We start from the raw sequence: 25,059 nt of genomic DNA, 5'->3' as shown, positions 1-25,059 counted from the left end.
CAAACACCGCAAGTCACCACAGTGACTCTTGTTGTGGTGGCAGTATTTACTTCTTTCTGCTCTAGTTCCTAAATATTCATGCCTATTCCATTTCCCCCTTAAAGATGTTAGCAAACCGTTTATTTATATTTTGAGGGAAGAATTCTGAATATATGTCAATTAGCTTTGGAAATGAGGCTACCGAATTGTAAAAATTGTATACAGACTTTTTTTTTGTTGTTGTTTTGTTTATAATAATCCCTGAACAGCTTTTTCATGTTGATAATATCTGTGCGATCTATTTCAAAACAAAAGGATATTATGAGGGGACCATTCTGCTTGCATTTTGTTTGGTTCAGTGGAGCTTAGTTAAGATTACTCAATCCTCAGATGAGTTTTCATGAATAATTTATTACACAACCAGCATTAGCACAAAACTAAATCACAAAATGTATAGAAAATCCCCAACACTTTTAAATTATGTCAAAATGGAAGCTTGTTCACGCACACAAAACTACTTCTAAGGCAAATGTGATGCAGTTTTCAGGAAAATAAAATGGTTAAATTACAACTTCACAGGCAACATGCTAAATACAACCTACCTTCATGTGACCGTACAGTCATGACTCCACACATTTACTGATGTAAGGACTATATACTGTAATATATCAGACGCTAATTTCTCTCGGATTCTGTGGGCACTAGCACCCAGACGTAAACAATATTTTTCCCTAAATGAAGTGAAATTGACACATTTCTATCTGATTGATTAAAGCACATTTCCAGTATCAGTGCTCCATATGAGCAGATAGGTGGCACTAAACACCACAGAGAACGTAGACCGAAACTTTCCCATCAAAACGCCCCGATTTGAATCGTAAACAACTGCTCAGATGCAAAGACGAGCTATCGAAACTGACTTCAGACCGGTGTCTATTTCACACACGAGGGTCAGAGGTAGAGCAGCGAACAGATATGGAAACTGTCCGTGGTGAAGGTATTTACAGATGCAAATTGCTGTAACATCATTGTAGAAAGCAAACGTAAGTATGAACGGGCTATTTCGTTGAGTCGCGTGGATATGTATTGTTTTTAAATTGTGTTGATGATAAATAAATAGTAATAAAGGGTGTAATTCGCTGAAAACAGTTAGTAAACTACAGCGTTTGGGACAAATTAAACCATATGCGCCGTTACGTACTCTTTTACTTATGTAAGTTATGTGTGTGCAAGGTATGAATGCAAAATGCATTTATTTGAATGTAATTTACTAATTCACGATAAGTTGGGTCTCTTACTGTTTGCGTTTACATGTATTCGGTTAGATAGTTTAAAGGGTGTACAGTAAATTAGAAGTTAAACTTGGTTGCTTTCTACTTTCTGTCTTTCAAAAGTTTGAGGAGTAAGAGTATATATATATATATATATATATATATATATATATATATATATATATATATATATATATATATATATATATATATATATATATATATATACATTAGCACAAGGATTTGTTCATAAAAACATCTCAGTGTGGCTTTAACAAGAGGAATGCAAATGATCCTGTTCTTGATATTATCTTGTAATCTTGAATTTCTCCAGTGTGTAAAAAAATATGCGTGTAATGTTAAAACTCTTAAAGGAATAGTTCCTTTAATCTTATCAGTTACTCGACATCGTGCTATCTGCAGAACACAAACAAAGATTTTTAGAAGAATATCTCAGCTCTGTAAGTCCACATAAAGCAAGTGAATGGGAACCAACACTTTGAAGCTTCGAAAGCACATAAAGGCAGCATAAAAGTAATCCATATGACTCCAGTGCATCACATTTTTTGTCACCATTCACTTGCATTGGATGGGCCTACAGAGCTGAGATATTCTAGGATGGCATGAGGGTGAGTAAATAATGAGAGAATACAAATTTTTGGGTGAACTATTCTTTTAAAGGGTTAGTTCACTATTCTGCCATCATTTACTCACAATTATAACGCTTCATACCCATTTGACTTACTCTCTTCTGTGGAACACAAAAGGAAATGTTATGCAGAATTGGACTGACTGGCTCAGGCATCATTCACTTTCATTTAATCTTACTGGTAACTGAGGCTGTCAGTCCCAAACATTTTGATTAACATTTCCTTTTGTGTTCCATGGAAAAAGAAAGTCAATTTTGGAATGACAAGAGGGTGAGTAAATAATGTCAGAATTTTCATTTTTGGGTGAACTACACCTTTATCATGACAGTCTCGTTGCATAAACCTTCCAGGCAAAGTGTCAGTCTTAGCATGTCTTGTTATATTCTCACCCTTTTGTTCACCACATTGAGCTCACAGAGGGATTCACTTTAACACTTATCAAGCCGCCTATTGTCATGTCTGTGGCAGGGCGGAGGGCGGGCCGTGTGGTGATTACGCACATCCGCCCCTAATCAGGCTAATCAAGCCTCAGAGAGAGATAAAGGCCGACTGGAAGCTGCAGTGCGACAGAGAGAGAGATTTACAGACAGTTGTCCGACACCTGTGTGTGTTTGTGTCTTTTGGTTCAGTTTTATATTAAAATATTATTTATATTGTCAAGCCGGTTCTCGCCTCCTCCTGTCCATTAATCCCTTTATACTGGCTATGAAACCCGGGAAGGAGGAGGGATGCACCGTTGTAGAGTCCTCGCCACTACCATCCACCCCAGTGCCTGAGAGCGGACGAACGGCCGCCGACCGCGAAGGGAGAAGAGGCTCCTAGCCAACCGCCTGGAGCGGTCAAGGCCACTGCCAGGGGCAGGGGGAGACCGCTTCTGTTTCCCCAGAACGCGGCGGGGAGTTCCGCAACCATTAGTGATTCCATGGTTATAACTGCCACATAGAGGCTATTCCTTTACTCATGGTAGCCGTGGGACCCAATTGTTGTGTTACAGGAGTGGCCTGTATTCTTATGAGCTGTTGGCGGGAGTAGGGATGCACGATTATGGCTAAAATCATAAATGAAAATTATTTCCCTTGATATTGTTATTAATATTATTATTACTAATATTGATTATAATTTATTTATTGCATGTCGTATTATCAGGGTTGTGGAGTAACAGAATACATAATGGAATTACGTATTTAATATACACAATATTAGTAAATTTATTCCACTACAGTTACAATTTAAATAATTGGTAATTAGAATATAGTTACATTCAAAAAGTATTTTGATTACTGAAGATATTACTTAGCATTTTATTGTCATTGTCATTAGTCCTTTCAGATGGAAAACATTTATACATATAAATGATGCGATCCAAAGTGCATTTGAACAGCGGTGAAACACTTTCTTATGATGTGTTGCATTCAAATGAGCAGACAGACAAGTAAGTTTGATGCAAGTTTGGAGCAGAAGAAATAAACCTTGTGTAATTTGTCAGCTTTACGCTAAGTTAAAATGCTATTTCTAACCATTTTACATGCACATGTTACCTGGTACGATCGTTTTTTTTTTTTTTATCATTGTTTCTTTTTTTCTTGTAAGACCTTTGATATTAGGGCAAAAATAATTTTCTTGATAATAATTTTTGTATTGTTTTCCTGTAAAAAAACCTAAAAATCAATTTGATTGATCTTGTTTTATAAACAACACTGCATAACACATATCGTCATGGTTACTGTTGTAACCTCCTTTCCCTGATGGAGGGAACAAGAAGTTGTGTCGAATGTAGTGACACAAGGGGTCTTTTTTGAGAGCCTTGCATACCTCTGAACTTGAGAGTAGGACAATGAGAAATTGGCAGACAGAATTTGCATGTCCCACATGCGGATATAAAGGGAAGCGGGCGGGCGTGTGTCTGTCAGTCAGGTTTTTGCACTGAGGAGCCGAGAATAAGGTACAGCAGTTTACAGTGGTAGGTCTAGTGTCGTTGCAAGGGGGACACAACATCTCGTTCCCTCCATCATGGAACAAAGGTTACAACAGTAACCATGATGTTCCCCTTCTGTCACTCACTCGACATTGTGTCGAATGTAGTGACACAAGGGGTCCCATTTAAAAGCGTCATGCATTAGGCCGTGCTACGTGAACTGCTGACGTTTTGCGTGCTAGAAGCAACTGTATCAGCCGCACGTAACCCTCCCCAACGTGCCCAGAAATGGTGTCATATACAGATCTTAGGTTCCCGGCACCCCTAAGGGAGGAACAGGCGACATTACTATCATGGGAGCAAGCCGGCCATCCGCGGCCTTTTCTCTCTCTATGTTTCTCATCATAGAGCATAAAGCGGTATCTGATATCTTAACGCTATGAAATGCATTAAGGCTTTTCCATTCCTATTCTTTCAGGGGGAAAAGAACCTGCGGAGACCACATCCAGCCCAGACTGGGGGGAGGTGACATGTGGCCAATACGTCACATGGGTTGTCAAGCCACACGTGGAAGTGGCGCGGTGGTAGGTCCTACCTGATGAGGGGGGCAGATGGACTGCCCAAGGGAGATGTGGGTCCACCGACAGGGGGACCGTACCGTGGAAAATACATCACAGGGTGTTGCCTGAAGAGGGAATTAGGCCTGTGGAGCCCTACCCCAATACAGAGCACTTGCGACTTGTAGTGGGTCTGGTCACAAATTCCTGCTGAATTTGCAGGCCAGAAGGCTAGGGAGGAAGAACATCCAGGAAGTGAGAGCTTAGTGGCTAACCTGGGAGAGAGAGCGCACTGAATCACTTTGGTGTAGGGCGCTAGGTGCAAGCGGAACACCCGGTCGGCTGTTCCGTATTACCGAGTTCTAACAGCTCGGACCTGACAAAATACGGGACGAGACTGACTCAACCCTGAGATTGTAGAATCTCGCAAAGGTATTGGGTGTTGCCCAGCCCGCTGCTCAGCAGATGTCTGCTAGGGAGGTGCCATTGTTCAGTGCCCATGAGGATGCCACACTTCTCGGCGAGTGTGCTCGAACCCGCAATGGGGCAGGCACGGCCTGGGTCTGGTAGGCCAGGGAGATAGCATCAACGACCCAATGAGCTAATGGTGGGGATTTACCCGGTGAAACCAAGCCCGCTGCCATCCCCAAATCGCCTCCATCGCCAGCCTGGTTGTCCTCAATGCCGTGGGAAGAAGGAGCGACGCGGGGCATGGCTGAAGTGGCATTCACCTTGAGAAATGAAAGCCGCGACTGCAATGAATGGTCATGTTCTCGCAGTGAGTACACAAACCATCCACAGCTCCTAAGACAAAATCTGACTAACAGACGCACGCCCGCTTCCCTTTATACCGTATGTCCGGGGGCGGGACATGCAAATTCTTTCTGCCAATTTCTCAATGGCCTTTTCTCAAGTTCAGAGGTATGCAAGGCTCTCAAGAAAGACCCCTTGTGTCACTACATTCGACACAATGTCGAGTGAGTGACATTCAGTGAATGTATTTTTAACATGTGTAATTTGTTTTACTGTACTGGCAGAGTTTTTATAGTCAAAACAAGCGAAAAAAATCTACCAGTGCTGAAGAAGTAATCCAAAGTATTTAGAATACTTTACTGACCTTGAGTAATCTAACGGAATATGTAAATACAAATTACAATTTACAGCATGTATTCTGTAATCTGTAGTGGAATATGTTTAAAAAAACAACCCTCCCAACCCTGCATATTATTTATGTAGCTACACATCCCAAACCAGCTGAGAACAGTGTTCCTGAATTAGTCCATTGCTGTTCTGTGCATCAGTAAATCAAGACTTCACATTGTTCCTCTTAGCAGCATAAAAAACAACTGTTATTCAATTTTGATAAAATTATATACAGAAAGCGAGCAAAGAACATTCCCTTTATAATCACTGAAGCTGTCAATCACTTCAGTTCAGTGTGTACTTATTGACTGAGTTCTGCACACTCGCCAAATCTCCCATTATAATCAGTGAAGCTACCTATGCTACACAATAAATATCTTATTTACATTGTTTTTATACCTTGTTATTTATAATGAGATAATTCGCAAGAGTGCTGCAGCAGGACTCCGTCTGTCAGCATGTGAACCATACGTTTCCTCTTGTGCATTTTGAGCGAAGGTGAGCGAGCATTTTCAGTTAATTTTTTATTTTTTTTTAATTCCTATGGAAGTCAAATTCCACACTCGCTAAATGCATTGTGGGAATAACAGCGGTACGGAGAAAGCGTCAATGGCGGACGAGAGCATCAAAAAGTTGAGTTCTCTTTCAAGCATAATTTTTTGTGTCTAAGGGATACTCCCCTTCCACGTATTCCTAGAAGCCCTATTACATTACGCCAGTGATGTGATGCTTGTGTTTGGAGGAGTCTCCGCTTCCCAGTATAAAAGGGTTGATGCAGTGTCATTACATTATTCAAAAACCTCTTCTTGCTCAACTTCAGAAGCTTGGATTACCGTTCAAATAGTCATTGACTGGTCTCCACACTGGTCGCTGATTGATCATCCCAGAACAGAGTTTTTGTGTTGATGTACAGGCCACCATGCCGTTTTCTATTTTTTCTTAAAATGTGCACTCCAGCTCATTGAAGAATTCCTTAGCACTCCAGCTAAATGGCTGCTACAATGCAGAGTACTTTGGCTAACTGTAACCTGCACAAGAAGAGACAGTCACAATGTCGAATACAAACAGCTTTATTAAATACAAAGCGTGCAACAGTACAAAAAGGGCAAATCCAACTGAGAGTTGTCGAGGGGAGCGTAGGGTCAAAAGCCGGGGAATCAAGATGAGAAAGACGAGACTAGTGGGAGCAAAAGACAGGGGAACAAGGGGAGCTGGCAAGCTAAGAGGAAGACAAGAGGAGTTCTAAACTAGACGAGACTAGCGGGGGGCAAGGACACGGGAAACTAAATACAATAACCAACAAGCGGGAGACGAACGGGTTGTGATATATATAGGGGCGAGTGCAGGTGTAAACAATGATAGGTGATGAGACGAGTGCAGGTGAAACTAATGTGGTGACTGAGAGCGGGCGCAGGTGTACATAATGTTCTGGCCATTGGGAGCGGGCATGTGAGCCCGAGGGGGGAGATAGTGTACGAGCAAGAGAGCTCGTAAGAGCAAAACGAGCGTGGAAGCTCGAGGGAGCAAAACGAGCGTGCGAGCTCGAGGGAGCAAAACGAGCGTGCGAGCTCGAGGGGGCGGAACGAGCGTGGAAGCCCGAGGGGGCGGAGCGAGGGAGCGGGGTTCGTGACAGTACTCCCCCCTCTAAAACGGACGGCTCCTGACGGCCGCGCTCTGTTGCGAGGAGCGCAACTGGAAGGCGACTGGAGGACAGGGACTGGGTCCGGGGGTCTGGAAGGTGACCACCGGACAGGAATAGGGTCCGGAGGCCAGGGAAGAGGCCACAGGACAGGAAGGGGGTCAGGAAGTCCGGGCTGAGCCGTGAAAGGCGGTGCCATCAGAGGCGGCACTGTAGGTGGCTCTGGAGGTGGGGTTCTGGAAGGCTCTGGAGGTGGAGCCGAAGGAGGCTTTAGGGGCGAAGGCCTGGAAGGCTCTGGAGGTGGAGCCGAAGGAGGCTTTAGGAGCGAAGGCCTGGAAGGCTCTGGAGGTGGAGCCAAGGGAGGCTTTAGGGGGGTAGGTCTGGAAGGCTCTGGAGGTGGAGGCCTGGAAGGCTCTGGAGGTGGAGCCGAAGGAGGCTTTAGGGGCGAAGGCCTGGAAGGCTCAGGAGGTGGAGCCATTGACGGTGGCGCCGTGGGAGGCTCTAGCGAGGTAGGCCTGGAAGGCTCTGGAGGTGGAGCCAAGGGAGGTGGCGCCGTGGGAGGTCCCTGAGGTGACGACCTGGCAGGCTCTGTAGTCTTGGGGGGTAGAGCCGTAGGAGGCTCGAGAGGCGGAGCCGTAGGAGGCTCGAGAGGCAGAGTCCTGGAAGGCTCGAGAGGCTTGGGGGGTGGAGCCCTGAGAGGCTCAAGAGGAGGAGGAGCCCTGAGAGACTCGAGAGACGAAGCCGTGAGAGGCTTGAGGGGTGGAGCCATGAAAGACTCGAGGGGAGGAGGAGCCCTGAAAGACTCGAGAGGGGAAGCCCTGAGAGGCTTGAGAGGGGGAGGAGCCCTGAGAGACTCGAGAGGCAAAGCCGTGAGAGGCTTGAGGGGTGGAGCCATGAAAGACTCGAGGGACGGAGCCCTGAGAGGCTCGAGGGGAGGAGGAGCCCTGAAAGACTCGAGAGGGGGAGCCCTGAGAGGCTTGAGAGGAGGAGGAGCCCTGAAAGACTCGAGAGGGGAAGCCGTGAGAGGCTTGAGGGGTGGAGCCCTGAAAGACTCGAGAGGAGAAACCCAGAGAGGCTTGAGGGGTGGAGCCATGAAAGACTCGAGGGACGGAGCCCTGAGAGGCTCGAGGGTTAGAGCTCTGGGAGGCTCGAGAGACTTGAAAGGCAGAACCCTGGGGGGCTTGGGAGGTAGAGCTCTGGGAGGCTCGAGAAACGGAGCCCTAGGAGGCTCGAGAGGAGGAGCCTTGGGAGGCTCGAGAGGAGGAGCCCTGGGAGGCTTGGGGGGAGGAGGAGCCTTGGGAGGCTCGTGAGGCGAAGGCCGCGAGGGCTCTGAGGGGCGAGCAGAGGCTGGCAGAGCCGTGGAAGACTCTGAGGGCGGAGCAGAACCCGGCAGAGTCGTGGAAGACTTTGAGGGCGGAGCAGAACCCGGCAGAGCCGTGGAAGACTCTGAGGGCGGAGCAGAACCCGGCAGAGCCGTGGAAGACTCTGAGGGCGGAGCAGAACCTGGCAGAGCCGTGGAAGACTCTGAGGGCGGAGCAGAACCCGGCAGAGCCGTGGAAGACTCTGAGGGCGGAGCAGAACCCGGCAGAGCTGTGGAAGACTCTGAGGGCGGGCAGAGGTCGGTAGAGCTGTGGAAGACTCTGAGGGAACCTCTGCGGTCTTGAGCACAAGACGAGACTGGGGAGAAGGGGCCCTCTTCCTTCTCTTACGTCTTCGGCCAACAGGGGATGTGGCCATGGGGACGGTCGAGGCTACAGGCGCTGGCTCTGGGGCGGTCGAGGCTACAGGCGCTGGCTTGCTGACCGTGGCAGACATGGGCGCTGGCTCGCTGGCCGTGACGGGCATAGGCGCTGGCTCGTTGGCCGTGGCGGGCAAGGGCGCTGGCTCGTTGGCCGTGGCGGGCATGGGCGCTGGCTCGTTGGCCGTGGCGGGCATGGGCGCTGGCTCTCTGGCCGTGGCGGGCATGGGCGTTGACTCGCTGGCCGTGCCAGGCTTCGAGACTGGGGCCGTGACAGGCTTCGGGACTGGGGCCGTGACAGGCTTCGGGACTGGGGCCGTGACAGGCCTCGGGACTGGGGCCGTGTCAGGCTTCGGGACTAGGGCCGTGTAAGGCTTCGGGGCTAGGGGGTTGAAGGCTTACGGCGCTCGGTGATGTGTTGGGAGCATAACCGGGCTCAGGGACAGACACAGGCGGAACAGGGTGAAACAAATCAAAAATCGCACGTACCTGCTGTCCCTGGGCCGTGAGCGCTCGGTCATGCCTCCAAACCTTAGCTCCTCGCGCTGAATGTGACGTGTACCTCCGCTCTAGTGAGCTGCGCGAATCCTCAGCGCGGGACATTGTGACTGTCTTCGGTAAGGTTGGTTATTCTGTAACCCGCACAAGAAGAGACAGTCACAATGTCGAATACAAACAGCTTTATTAAATACAAAGCGTGCAACAGTACAAAAGGGCAAATCCAACTGAGAGTTGTCGAGGGGAGCGTAGGGTCAAAAGCCGGGGAATCAAGATGAGAAAGACGAGACTAGTGGGAGCAAAAGACAGGGGAACAAGGGGAGCTGGCAAGCTAAGAGGAAGACAAGAGGAGTTCTAAACTAGACGGGGGGCAAGGACACGGGAAACTAAATACAATAACCAACAAGCGGGAGACGAACGGGTTGTGATATATATAGGGGCGAGTGCAGGTGTAAACAATGATAGGTGATGAGACGAGTGCAGGTGAAACTAATGTGGTGACTGAGAGCGGGCGCAGGTGTACATAATGTTCTGGCCATTGGGAGCGGGCATGTGAGCCCGAGGGGGGAGATAGTGTACGAGCAAGAGAGCTCGTAGGAGCAAAACGAGCGTGGAAGCTCGAGGGAGCAAAACGAGCGTGCGAGCTCGAGGGAGCAAAACGAGCGTGCGAGCTCGAGGGAGCAAAACGAGCGTGCGAGCTCGAGGGAGCAAAACGAGCGTGCGAGCTCGAGGGGGCGGAACGAGCGTGGAAGCCCGAGGGGGCGGAGCGAGGGAGCGGGGTTCGTGACACTAGCATGTGGGACTCTTTGCAACTTTGCTCTTGCGAGAATACATTTTCATGCAGGGACACTCACCAGATCTGCTCTGCTTGTCTTGGGTTGAAACATGCCCAAGAGTCGATTGGCAATCTAGTGTGTCGTGGCAGAATCCCCTTGAGTCAGCTGGCACTGCTTTGGCTACCTCCCCACAGGTATCAATTCCTGTAGAGCTGTCCACCATGGCAGCGTTGACCTGGGGTTAACAGCTCGATTTATGCTTCCCTTTGCCCTCAGTATGGATGAGGAGGAGGAGCTGTTGGATTACGAGGATATGGGGCAGTCAGATTTTCTCCTCTTTGAGGAGGACTCCCTTTTCCTTCCCTTGTGCAACTGACACAATCCTTGGCTCAATGGGAACCATAGAAGAGGCGGGCGGGGCACCATCCTCTCCACTTCTCAGCGTTGATCTGCAAGATGTATTCAACACATGAAAGAGAAACTAAATATTCCGTGGCTGACTGTGGTAACGGAGGCTGCAAGGTCTCTCTATGAGGGCAGCTGGAGGAGGTTGCGTTCACCTGGAAGGATAAACCCTTTACTAGTAAAAAGCCTGTTCAGGTGGGATCCATGCTCGACGTGGAAGGGATGGAGAAGGAGGGTCTTCCATAGAACCTTTAGTAGCAGCACATCTGCACCCCAGGCACACGGCGGCTGTGAATCCGACATTGCCATCCAAAGCTGACCAGTCGAACATGATGGAACGCACTTACAAAGCGGTCTCTATGTTAACCGCATACCAAGCTGAGCTGCAGGATGAGGTGTCTGCCATGCCAGGCCAGGCAAAATGGGAAGGGATTTATGTGGTTTCTGATCTTTCTATCCATCTGCAGTAGAGGTCGACAGATATAGGATTTTGCCAATACCGATAACTAAGTTGGGAAGACAAGTCGATAACTGATTAATCGGCAGATAGTTTTTAAAATTGATACTGAATGAAAAATGAATTTAAAATAGGGATGCAGCGATACCACTTTTTCTCTTCCGATCCGATTCCGAAACACTTTATTATGAACTAGTATACTGGACAATCCAGCAGCAAAATTAAAAGTAATTCCAGTCTTCAAGGCTTCAGTTGAAAAGAAACCAGTGTTTTATTTGAATGTTTTTCCTTCTTTTTTCCCCAGAAATGTTTCAACGTACATCTGGACTTTGAAGGATTCAGATCTCTTTTTTGTTCGAATTAGTTGTCCAATTTTCATTCACACAGTTATTTTTTTGGAACCCATTCAATTTAAATATTGTTATAAATTGTAAACAAATACTAATTATGACAATAATAATAAATAGTTATTAAGATTATTATTTTTGACTTTAAATAGTAATAGATAAATTAATACAACAGTAATTAATGCACTTTTTAAACCCTCACGCTTTTGACATTCTGAACTCTCCAGGAAGTCCTGTATGTGTCTGTTTGTAGGCAAGTTCAAATTAGTTTAATTAGCTTCTTATTGAAATTTGTGCTATTGCACGTCTTCAAGTGGCCGATCACTTCACTTCTAGTGAGGGGTCTTTAATGTGAAACTAGGGGAAACTAGTGAATTGCAATGTCTTATGCTTTTTTAACACTTCTATAAGATTCAGTGATATTTTTGTTTGTATTTTGCGCTGTTACGCTTATTTAAAATCTCAAAGAAACTCGTCACACACACACACACACACACGCACACTGATCACTTCATGATTATCTAATCAAAATGACAAAAATACGTATTACTGTGAGGATAAAAAATGTATTAAAATGAAATGCCCCTAATGCAATTAGATGGTAATACATTTTATTTAAACATTTGGGGAGGACTTGTGTGTTTTTTGTCACATTGTTCTAACTGCTCGAGGTGTCCTCTCTGCCTGGTCTGCAAACATACTGCTGTTCTTTATTAATGCAGCATCAAGAAATTAATTTAATTATAATGATATGACAACATGTACAGTATACATACCTTTTATTTGTTGGTGTTTTAAATCTGCATTGTTCAGCTCCGTGCAGTGTTCCGCTGCATTCAACGTGTAGTCTCACGTGTCAAAACAACCACCACGAGGCATCAGTGATAGTTTTTCTTTCACCTCTAGAGGCCGCTCTCATACTGTATAATGACAGCGCACCCTTCCCAGCCTCTCCAGCACCGGACAAAATGGGGGTAAATTATCGGTGTGGATTTTTGCTGATAGCGAATAGTTCCAGAAATCGTTATCGTGCCGATTAATCAGCAAAACCGATATATCGGTCGACCTCTAGTCTGCAGCGATGTGCTGTTCAAGCTGCTGGTAATCCATGGCCACTATGGTGATTCAGGAGAGAGCACAAATTTGGCTAATCTTTCTGAGAGGGTAAAAGAGGCTACTCTGGATGCACCGGTGGTTTTGCAGGGAATATTTGGTTCAGCCCTGACACAGCCTGGATGCAGAAGAGGTGTGAGGAAAAGAAGAGGAATATTTGCTGTTCTGTCTACCCAGAAAGACACAGACTGCACCCCCTCCACCACCTCGGCAAACTTTCGCTCAAGTCACAGCTCGTTCACCTCCTAGCTATCGCATTCCTAGATGGCAGAGGCCACATGTGAGTGCAGCGGGTCAGAGTGGAATTCCAGAGCAAAAAAGTGTTTGGCCCAGGAAGAACTATCCACCTGCTCCAGCTCAGACCAGCTCATCCCAATCAGGGATCAAGGAGGAAGAAGAAGGCACCCTGATGATTCTTTCCTTGCCTGAGCAAGGGGTGGCAGAGCAGTGAAGAGGACAAGAGATGGTGCAGTGGTGCACATCCACCCACTTGTCAAATTCACTTTACACTCTCAAAATTCAATAAAGTTAAAAATTCTGTAAAACAAAATGCCCTCAAAAATGTTGAATGCTATAAGAACAGCTTCTTCCACAATGGAGAGACCTGTGGCGTGTTTGAGAGTTGGTGTGCTGATAAACACAAGGTTATCTATCAATGCTCAGTGGTGGTTATACTGTAATTTCTACAAGAATTGAAAGGTGGGGGAAAGCGTTCTCAACCATAAAAGTGTTTTTGGCTGCTATATCATCATGTTATATAGGCGTTTGATGCTAATACAGTAGGATGGCATCCTTTAGTGTGCCGCTTTATGAAGGGTGCGCATCTCGCTCTCCCAGTTTCTAAACCACTTTCTCCCTCATGGGATTTACCGATGGTGCTTGATGCTATTTCAGGGCCTCCATTTGAGCCATTAGACAGAGTTGATTTCAAGATATTGTAATTCAAGATGGCACTATTGTTAGCATTAGCTTCGGCAAAATGAGTCAGTGAGATACATGCACTTTCTGTACATTCTGCATGTATGCAATTTATGCCAGGAGATGCAGGGGTTTTATTATGACCAAACCCTGCATTCATGCCCAAAGTTATTCAATCTATTATTCCTCTTGAACTCAGGGATTTTTGTCCACCACCCTTTGCTTTGTTAGAACAGCAGAGGTAAAAGCTGATCACCAAACAGCGTTTACCTCACTGAATAGTGGAAGCTATTTCTGTGGCATATTCCAGTAAGCGCATTCTATAAGGAGAATGTCTACATTGTGGACTCTCTATCTTAGATTCAAGATATTTGTGAAGCGGCGAGCTGGTCTTTACCACACACATTTGCAAGGTTTTATAAATTAGATGTGTCAGGGTTACAGCACAGACTTTAGCGCATGCTGTACTGAGTGTTGGCTCTTGAGCCTGCCAGGACTCTTCCAGCCCTGGATAGTTATGATGGTTGGCAGAGGGATTCGAAACAGGCTGTCTGGCAATACAGGAGATAGGATATCCTATAGTGATACACCGAAATGTATACTTGAAAGAGAACTATAGGTTACTTGTGTAACCCCGGTTCTCTGATAGCATTAAGTGAGGTGTCTCACCAGATCACCTTCTTTGCTGTGTGAAGCGAGGAAGAGGTGTGTTGTTTTGAAAAATTTAATGACGCTGTGTTGCCCAATTTATACTGGTAAGTGGAGCCTCCTCCTGACACAAACGTCACTTCTGCCAGCCAATAAGGGCTGGCGTAATGTGCTTCCAGGAATATGCAAATGGGGTGTATTCCATAGTTAGACACCTCACTTAATGCTAACAGAGAACCGTGATTACACAAATAACATATAGATTTCTCTGCTTTATTCAAATGAGGAACAAAAAAATCGCCAATGAGCTGAAAGCAATAACGTCTGTCAGAAGTGCTTAAAACATGCCTTTAATGCAGGAGTTTCTGTTGGATGCTGTGCTTTAATCACAACATCATGTATATTTCTGACTTCAAACAGTCTTCAAATGATGATTGCATGCATGTGGCAATACTTGAGTAAGCAAAACACTGTTTGTGCATTGTGGGCATTCAAAAGCTAAGCTGGCATCTTTCCAACTGTAATCATGCATATATAAGATTATATTATTGATCATATTTGTAAAACAATGATAGAAAAAAACGCACTGGCATGGCAAATTACAAACATGCCCCAAAGAGGTAGCTGTCGAGCGTATTGAGCTGGGGGTGAGCAGAGTTTTTCCGCGCCAGTGGAAACGTAAACGCCTCTGATTGACCATTGCTTTCATGTGCTCAACAGACATGTCTGTGATTTTGAATAATATATATTGTTTAATTTTGTTTTATTCATAATGCATATGAAACACAATTGTTTAATAAAGTTTATTTATGGTTTACACTTTTCATTCATAAATGTTTTGGGGGGAAATGTGATACGAAAAGGGAGTAAAGTTTGATTGTTGACTTGTTTCTTGTTAAATTAAGTAAAATAAATGAAAAGGTGTTAAAACTTAACTGTTGAATATTATAAATAATTGCTACAATAAATTCAGCATCTTGGTTTATTTAAAATGTACTACCTGGTTCTTGGACCGACAGGTCTAGGTCTTGGTCTGGATCTGGGTCTTGAAGTGTCTAGTCTTGGCCTGGATCTGGGTTTCAAGGGTCTTGACTACACATCTGGTTTCCACTCAGAATTATTTTGGAGAAAGATGTGAACATTGTGTTGGTTCTCACTAGCATCGACATAAACATTGGGGAAAGCAGGGGACTGTGGTGTTGTGAAATCTGTTGGAAAACAGAGATTGGGTGGTAAATGTTGGCATGTAAGAGCCATAAAATATATTTGTTGTGATATGAAAGGAAAAGTTTGCCCAAAAATTAGAACTTTACCATAGTTTACTCACCTTCATGTTGTTCCAAACCTGTTTGACTTTATTTCATGGAATGTTAGAAATTGTCTTAGTCACCATTCACTTTTATTGTATGTAAAAAAAATGCAATGAAAATGAATGGTGACTAAGGCTTTCAGTCCCTAACATTTTGCTTTTTGTGTTATATGGAAAAAGGAAAGACATATAGGTTTATAGACAAAGGCATATAAATAATTTTTATGATTTTTTAATTATCCTCTTTGTGATCACAGTTATGGAGGATTCTGAGACAAAGGAGTCTTTAAGATGGACAGAGATGACCAGAAGAACACAGACCACAGAAGATGTCATCAACCCTTGCCTAACAGTCTCTGATGTGACTCAGAACAAGCTGAAAGAGACCGATGAGATGGACTTGGACACTGTTAAGCACAATTCAGAGAGCAGGAGCTCACTAGAGAGGTCTCAAAACAACATCAAGAGCCATAGTCTCTCATTAGATCAAGGTATTCCATATTGCAGTATTGTGCACTGTTATTTTTAACTGTTTTTTTATTTAAACATGCACTAGATGGACGTCTTTGACCATTGAGCTGCGTCTTGCCGTGTTAAGAAAAAAAAAAACGTGAGCTTCATCTAGCTTCTTTTTTTTAGCGCAAGAATGCATTCAGGTCTGAAAGGCCCGTAATAGTTTTTGGTGTTAGCACACTCTAGCATTCAACAATAATCTAAATAATATTTAAAGGGGTATTTTGTCACCTACTGGCTAGTCCCATACTATACATCAGCATGAAAACATTCAAAACACATGCCTTTCACTGTTAGCATGGCATGCAGTTCATTGAACATTAACATAAATAATATTAAAGGGACAGTTCACCCAAAAATGTGACCCGAAAATCTCTCATCATTTACTCACCCTTATGTCATCCCAAATGTGTATGACTTTCTTTCTTCAGCAGAATACAAACAAAGATTTTTAGAAGCAAATCTCTGCTCTGTTGGTCGTTACAATGCAAGTGAATGGTGATCAAACCTTTGGAGCTCCAAAACATTACAAAAAGAAAACAGAAGTAATCTATAAGACTCCAGTGGTTAAAGGGATATCATAGGTGTGGGTGACAGATCAGTATTTAAGTTCTTTTTGTATTCTAAATTAGTTAAAAAAAGCACTTAAGTATTGTTATGTTTCTCACCCACACCTATCATATTGCTTCTGAAGATATTGATTTAAACAATGCAGTCATATGGATTACTTTTATCTTTCCTTAAGTGATTTTTAGTGCTACAAAGATCTGATCACCATTCAGTTGCATTGCATGGACCTACTGAGCTGAGATTTTTTCTAAAAATCTTTGTTTGTGTTCTGCTGAAGAAAGTCTTGCACATCTGTGATGGCATGAGGTTGAGTAAATGATGAGAGAAGTTTTATTGTTTGATTAACTATCCCTTTAATATTAAAATGACTGATTGTACTCAAAACACGCTAAGTTTAGCATGTATAAAACACTCAATTAATTAATATGCTACATAAATAAGATGATTATTTAACAAAGTACCATTCAAAAAAGAGCATTCCATAATGACTACATCATTTTGGTGTTTATAATAAAATAAAATCTCGAAAAACTTTCTCTTAAAGGCATAGTTACCCAAGAAATGTATGTTCTGCCATCATTTAATCTCCCACTTGTTCTGAACCCATAGTACTTTCTTCTGTGGAACACAAAAGGACATGTTGCCCTTCTATGCAATGAAAGTGAATGGTGACTGAAACTAATATTCTGCCTAACAGCTCTTTTTGTGTCCTTTCACGGAAGAAAGAAGGTCATGTAGGTTTCGAACAGCATGGGTTGAATTGGGTGAAATTTCCCTTAAAAATAGAAAATCAGTATAGGTTTGGATTTTTCTTATTGTTTCTCCATTACTTTGCAGGCACTTTTTCTGGCCTTGTGCCATCTGGGCCCAGTCCTTTTCTTCTTGCTTCACTGCAGTCCCTTATTGAAGATAATGATCACATGCTCCTTCCTCATTCCTTACACCAGGTGTGTACTCTATAGGTTTGAAAAGGTTACTCACATATAAAGGCCATAGCAAAGAAAATAAAAATAAACTCAAACAAAGGCTTCAAGTGCACGTAGAGTCATTTTTGTTTCCTTTTGAATACAAGTTTGCATGTGCATTTTTGTCAACCTCATCATCCATCACAAAATACACATTAATAAAACTGAAGGGTGGCTTATCCAATCCATACTGTTAACCTGACAAATGCTCATGTGTACTCAGTGGATCGTGTTAGATTGCTAAAATTATCGCAAGGGTAGCTAGAGGGCTCATGCTGTTCATTTCAGGCCTCTTGACTGTCATGAAGCAGTTACTAGTAATATAGCCTTGATGGAATTATCATATTTTAAAGGCTTTCTGGTCCGTATAATTGAAGCCAGAACAAACTGTTATGGCTTTGTGATCTAAATAGGGTGTTGTCTTGTTTTTGACCATTTTATAGGCTTTTCACTTTACTCTGCCTTAAAAGCTTAAAAAACACTCCATGCTAATTTAAAATCAGATCATTTAGCAAGACAAACAACCAAAATTGCTGTTGCTCACAGGAATAGTTTTTCTCTCTCTCCCCCTAGGGTTATGTAGATTCAGAAAATGGTCGAAAGTATTTTAGTTTATTTTTGCAAGAGGTCAAATTGCTTCTCACTGGCCCCATTAACACCTCATTTAAACATGCATTTTTGGTGATTGGATCACAATCATGTAGCACTTGACCACATTAAAAGCCAGGCTTAATGCACCCAAGATGCATTGTGATCGGATTATGATTGGATCACTGAAACCACATTCAAATGTGATCAGGGATATATTCTGAAATGCATGTTAATGCCGGGTGTAAATGCGACCATTGATATTTTAATTAGATAAAATCGACAGCATAGGGAACATTTAAATACTTTCCTTAGCTCTGTCTAATGTCTTAAGCATTGCTCTAAAAATAGGCAATCCATGTAAGATAATGCATCAGTGGGTCAAAAAGTAGGCCAATTATTTCATGTGTGTGACTTCTCCAGCCCAGGCTTAATGTCAGACCAGTTTGGCTGTGATGTTCACATGTGTTCCTTTAGCATATTCTTCTGTTATGTGTTATATTAAAGATGTAGTTTTAACCTAAAAAATAAAAGTCTCTCATCATTTGTGCATGACTTTCTTTCTTCTGCAGAACACAAACATATCTCAGCTTTGTTGGCCCATTTTGTGCAAGTGAAAAGTGGCAAGAACTTTGAAGCTAAAGGCAGCATAAAAGTAATCCATATGACTGTAGTGGTTAAATTAACGTCTTCAGAAGTGATATGATAAGTGTAGGTGACAAACAGATCAATAGTTAAGTCCTTTTTACTATACATTTTCCTCCCTCCCTAGTAGGTGGTGATATGCATAAAGAATGTGAATCGGCAAAAACATAAGAAGAAGAACTCTTAGGAAATAAGAGCGCTTAGGAGAGCTGGTGAAAGTGAACATGTATAGTAAATAAACTTAAATAGACTAAAGTATTGATCTGTTTCTCACCAACACCATTCATATTGCTTCTGAAGAAATGGATTTAACCACTGTTGTATGATTTTATGCTGCATTTATGTGATTATGTAGCTTCAAAAGGACTGAGATATTTTTCTAAAAATCTTTGTGTTCAGCAGAAGAAAGAAAATCATACCTATCTGGATTGACATGAGGGTGAGTAAATTATGAGAGAATTTTCATTTTTGGGTAAACTATCTCTTTAAAGATGGTCTTCACCATAGCAGCTTTTCTTGGTCAGTGAAGTAAAATTAATTCAAGACTCTAGATTCAGATCTAACAGGAAATGCAGTCTTGATTGATGACCAACTGGGAGTCTTTAAGCAGGACACTTAATAAAACCTGTCTTCGTAAGAGAAATGGCTTGGAACAGAAATGGAAAGCAGATGTAATATTTTACTTGATAATATTTTCCTTCCATTACAGATAGCAGAGGCCTACTTCCTTGAAAAAGATTGTATCCTTTTGCATTTAAAATTCACTACAGTCATTTGCGGATGGATCTGTGTCTGTTTCCTCTTTGTCTTTCTTTTACTATCGCTTAGTGGTCCATATTGATACTGTTGTCATAGTGTAGGGCAAGTTTAACCATCATTGGGCTCATTAGGGTGTGTCCCCTTTGTAGATGTTTAGGGTGTTGCAGAAAAGGAAGTGTTTTGATGATTTTTTAAGTAATTTGAAACAATGACAGTGAGATTTATTTAGCGAATGTAATGATTGTTAATAAACACGTTTTTTTTCTCCACCTCTGGTCATCATACACCGATGAGCAACAACAATGAAACCACCTGCCTAATATTGTGTAGGTCCACCTCGTGCCGCCAAAACAGCGCCAACCTGCATCTCAGAATAGTATTCTGAGGTGATATTCTTCGCACCACAATTGTACTGAGCGGTTATCTGAGTTTCCGTAGACTTTGTCAGTTCGAACCAGTCTGGTCATTCTCTGTTGACCTCTCTCATCAACAAGGCATTTCTGTCCACAGAACTGCTTCTCACTGGATGTTTTTTGTTTTTGGCACCATTCTGAGTAAATTCTAGAGACTGTTGTGCGTGAAAATCCCAGAAGATCAGCAGATACAGAAATACTCAAACCAGCCCTTCTGGCACCAACAATCATGCCACGGTCCAAATCACTGAGATCACATTTTTTCCCCATTCTGATGGTTGATGTGAACAATAACTGAAGCTCCTAAACCATATCTGCATGATTTTATGCTCTGCTGCCACACACTTGGCTGATTAGATAATCGCATGCATGATTGTTGGTGCCAGATGGGCTGGTTTGAGTATTTATGTAACTGCTGATCTCCTGGGATTTTCACACACAACAAAAAACATCCAGTGAGGGGCAGTTCTGCAGATGTAAATGCCTTGTTGATGAGAGAGGTCAACAGAGAATGTCCAGACTGGTTCAAACTGACAAAGTCTACTGTAACTCAGATAACCACTCTGTACAGTTGGTGCTGTTTTGGCTGCACGAGTTGGACCTACACAATATTAGGCAGGAGGTTTTAATGTTGTGACTGATCGATTATACCCTGCCTTTATAAAGTAACATGTTGATCATAATGATATACAGTATAATGATATACTGATCCAGTCGGTATTATTGTCATTTTATAGTTTTACATTCTAACATATTTGAATATATTAGTCTCTTTCTAAGTGTTGGTTTCTTTAAGCCATGAACTGTCTCAGATCAGTGGGCAGTGGAGTTTCTCCAACTAGAGAAGCTGTACCATGAAAGACTACTGTCTAATCTGGCATCTATACAGGAGCAATGGGGTAAGAGCCATGCTTAAAACATCTTAAACCAGCCTAAGCTTGTCTGCTGGCCTCCTATGTCACAGTCTGGCCTGACTGTGACTCCCCTGAATGTCTGTGTGTTTCTATAGCAACACTGGTTGCATAGCTCGTTTAACAGATCTGCAGCACCTGTGTCCCTTTATTTTCTTCTTTATGTAAATTCTCCTCTGCTTCGTGTTCACTGCTTGTTTGTTTTGTGAGTTTGTGTTTGTTGTTCCCTGTCTTGTTGGTTTCCTGTGCCTGAAGATTCTCCGGTTGTTTAGAATCGTACCATATTCTGTTTCTATTGCTTTAGTGCCTTGTGGCCAAGTTTATGTTGATCATTGTTCTCCATAGTGAGAGTTTTTGTTTGTATTGTGTCTTTCTGTTTAATAAAACTTATTTTGCCTCTATCTCTGTGTTTGGGTCCTTCATCTCTGCAACATTACTGTGACATCCTAGTTTAGGCTGATATACGCTGTTTTCAGTAGAGAGTTATGATCTTTGAAAAGCTATTGCTAAAATAACTTTAACCAAGGGAGGTCACATTGTTTGCCTTTAATAGGATTTCCTTAGTTATTGTTTTATCTTATAAAGATGAGACTCCTTTTATAAATAGGACAAATTAGTTATAATTTTAATGACCAGTTTCATCCTTTAAAAGTAAACAGAAGTGTAATGGTTTGATCTCAGGAAACTACTCGTTTCCTAACTGTGCTCCACTGCCCAGACCACATGTGACTCTCTCTGTTACTCCACTGATATCACTGAAGCACAGAGGTCAAACTTTCCCTCCCTCCCTCCCACCCCCCACCTTATCTGATTTACTGTCAACAAGACCTAACTGTGTAAAGTGAAACTTGAATAATGTCACATAGCTATTATAAATAATGGTTGTTTTGGTATGATATTTTTTTTTTCTAGTGGAAAATCAGGGATTGAGTAGAGAACTCATGTATTTCAACCACTGCCATGTGTTTTATGTGTATATTCAAGTGTGTATTTTTGTGGTTTTGGGTGCATTTGTGAGCGAGAAAGAAAACATTAGTCCAAACATTAACAAGCCTCAAATCCATATGTTTGGTTTCAGAGTCCCAGTGTAGGGTTGGTGTCCAAACCAAAAGTATCTCCCCTTTAAACGCTAATGGAATGGACAGAGAGAGAGAGCATATGGAATCGTTGAGTCATTTCTGCAGAACACATCAGAGGTAAGATTGTGTGTTAACTTGTAAGTCATAGACAAAGGTTGTCCATAAAAAAGATTTAGTGCTTTATAAAATGAATATAACAATTATTTTGTATAACTTTATAGAGGTGTATCTTTCTTATGAATATTTTCATATTTTACTATACTCTGTTAAGCACCTTGACAAGCAATTCAATTAATTTTGTTAGTATAGCACTTTGTAAACTTTCCAAATAAATTTTCAGAAAAAAAAATATTTATAGAAATACAGAAAGCTACATTAAGAAAATTGGTAACATGCAATTGTTACCTCAAGGATCTATTTCTATTAATTCAACCCCTAAAAAATACTTTGTTGGTGTAACCTAATTTACAGGATGATTTAGTCAGTTGAAACAAAATTTTTGGCTTGAATAAAACCATTTAATTAAGATGTTACCACATAACAAACATTTTTTTAAGTTAACTGACAACATTAGAGTGTACCTTTTAAAGATGCTATATACAAAATACACTATTATAATTTACACAATTCACCTCACAGTCAAATAAAAAACAAAAACAGATTTGTTGTTTTAAGTTGTTTTATTCGAGGGCCGCACTCTTAATTTTTTATGATATATAAATATATATATATTTGAAGTAAATTCTAGAGACTGTTGTGCGTGAAAATCCCAGGAGATCAGCAGTTACAGAAATACTCAAACTAGCCCATCTGGCAACAACAATCATGCTGTGGTCCAAATCACAGAGATCACACTTTTTCCCCATTCTGATGGTTGATGTGAACATGAACTGAATTTCCTGCCCATATCTGCATGATTTTTTTGCACTGCACTGCTGCCACATGCTTGGCTGATTAGATAATCGCATGGATGATTGTTGATGTCAGATGGGCTGGTTTGAGTATTTCAGTAACTGCTGATCTCCTGGTATATTCACATGCAACAGTCTCTAATATTTACTCAGAATGGTGCCAAAAACAAAAAACATCCAGTGAGCAGCAGGTCTGCATATAGAAATGCTTGTTCATAAGAGAGTTCAACAGGGAATGGCCAGACTGGTTTGAACTGACAAAGTCTACATTATATATTATATATACTTATATATATACAGTTGAAGTCATACATTTACATAAATCTTTGCCAAATACATTTATACTAAAACTTAACATTTAAACTTCACAATTTCTGACATTTAAACTAAACATTCCCTGTCTTAGGTCAGTTAGGATCACTACTTTATTTTAAGAATGTGAAAGGTCAGAATAATAGTAGAGATAATTATTTATCTCAGCTTTTATTTCTTTTATCACATTTCCAGTGGGTCAGAAGTTTACATACACATTGTTAGTATTTGTTAGCATTGCCTTTTAATTGTTTAACATGTGTCAAATATTTTGGGTATTCTTCCACAAGCTTCTCACAATAAGTTGCTGGAATTTTGGCCCATTCCTCCAGACAGAACTGGTGTAACTTAGTCAGGTTTGTAGGCCTCCTTGCTCACACATACGTTTTCAGTTCTGCCCACAAATTCAGATTGAGGTCAGGGCTTTGTGATGGCCACTCCATTACCTTGACATTGCCATTTTACCACAACTTTGGTAATATGCTTGGGGTCATTGTCCATTTGGAAGACACATTTGCGACCGAGCTTTAACTTCCTGAAGATGTCTTGAAATTTTGCTTCAATATATCCACATAATTATCCATCCTCATGATGCCATCTATTTTGTGAAGTGCACCAGTCCCTCCTGCAGCAAAGCACCCCCACAACATGATGCTGACACCCCCATGCTTCACGGTTGAGATGGTGTTCTTCAACTTGCAAGCCTCACCCTTTTTCCTCCAACAAAATTGATGGTCATTATGGCCAAACAGTTAGATTTTTGTTTCATCAGACCAGAGGACATTTCTCCAAAAAGTAAGATCTTTGTCCCCAATTGCACTTTCAAACTGTAGTCTAGCTTTTTTTTTATGGTGGTTTTGGAGCAGTGGCCTTGCTGAGCAGCCTTTCAGGTTATGTTGATATAGGACTCGTTTTACTGTGGATATAGATACTTGTCTACCTGTTTCCTCAAGAATCTTCACAAGATCCTTTGCTGTTGTTCTCGGATTGAGTTGCACTTTTCTATCAAACTATTTTCATCTCTAGGAGACAGAATGCACCTCCTTCCTGATCGGTATGATGGCTGCATGATCCCATGGTGTTTATTCTTGCATACTATTGTCTGTACTGGTGAAAGTGGTACCTTTAGGCATTTGGACATTTCTCCCAGGAATGAACCAGACCCGTGGAGGTCTACATATTTAGTTTTCTGAGGTCTTGGCTGATTTCTTTTGACTTTCCCTTGATTTCAAGCAAAGAGGCACTGAGTATAAAGGTAGGCCTTAAAAAATACATCCACAGGTACACCTCCTAGTAGAAGCTAAATTAGGCTTGACATCATTTTCTGTAATTTTCAAGCTGCTTAAAGGCACAGTGAACTTTGTGTATGTAAACTTCTGACCCACTGGAATTGTGATATAGTCAATTAAAAGTGAAACAATCTGTCTCTAAACAAATGTTGAAAAAATTACTCATATCATGCCCAAAGTAGATGTCCTAAACAACTTGCCAAAACTATAGTTTGCTAATATGAAATATGTGGAGTGGTTAAAAAAATGAGTTTTAATGACTTCAACCTAAGTGAATGTAAACCTCTGTCTTCAACTGTGTATATAAGTTACAATTTTTATAGTAAGAATGTTTAAATGTTCGTTAACAGGACAGTTCACCTAAAAATGAAAATTCTCTCATCATTTACTCCCATTACATATTACATGCAATTTCAGATATGTATAACTTTCTTTTTTTCTGCTGAAGACAAAATATCTCAGCTCTGTGGATGAGAGACAGACCAATATTTAAGTCCTTGGCTTTTACTATAAATCTCCACTAAACTAAACAGGTGCCACATGTTACTTACAGATGTGAAAGTAGAGATTTATAGTAAAAAAAGAAAGAAAAATATTGATCTTTTTCTCACCTATCAAATAACCCCTGAAGCCATGGATTTAACCACTAGATGAATTACTTTTTATGCTGCCTTTATGTGTTTTTTTGGAGATTCAAAGTGCTGTTCACCATTCAATTGCATTGTATTAACCTACAGAGCT

At 42.0% G+C, this 25,059-nt stretch overlaps 1 protein-coding gene across 2 annotated transcripts in view; it reads left to right on the top strand.

The window, feature by feature from the left end:
• The first annotated feature begins 874 nt into the window (after positions 1-874).
• The window catches only part of LOC127623662 (consortin-like), a 37,656-nt gene continuing 13,471 nt past the window's right edge, over positions 875-25,059 (top strand). Inside the window, exons 1-7 of one of the 2 annotated variants that reach the window (XM_052098073.1) lie at positions 929-1,022; positions 4,294-4,399; positions 15,621-15,854; positions 17,284-17,393; positions 19,354-19,384; positions 20,629-20,715; positions 21,806-21,923. In XM_052098073.1, coding sequence (XP_051954033.1) covers positions 15,623-15,854; positions 17,284-17,393; positions 19,354-19,384; positions 20,629-20,715; positions 21,806-21,923 — 578 coding nt within the window. In that variant the 5' untranslated portion in view covers positions 929-1,022; positions 4,294-4,399; positions 15,621-15,622. Of the gene's footprint in view, positions 1,023-4,293; positions 4,400-15,620; positions 15,855-17,283; positions 17,394-19,353; positions 19,385-20,628; positions 20,716-21,805; positions 21,924-25,059 lie in introns of both variants that reach the window. The other variant, XM_052098074.1, reaches the window with a different exon arrangement.

Source organism: Xyrauchen texanus, chromosome 30 (assembly GCF_025860055.1).
Source record: "Xyrauchen texanus isolate HMW12.3.18 chromosome 30, RBS_HiC_50CHRs, whole genome shotgun sequence".
NCBI classification, from domain to species: Eukaryota; Metazoa; Chordata; class Actinopteri; order Cypriniformes; family Catostomidae; genus Xyrauchen; species Xyrauchen texanus.
The sequence above is the reverse complement of the archived record's forward strand: the minus strand, read 5'-3'. Positions and strand labels throughout refer to the sequence as shown.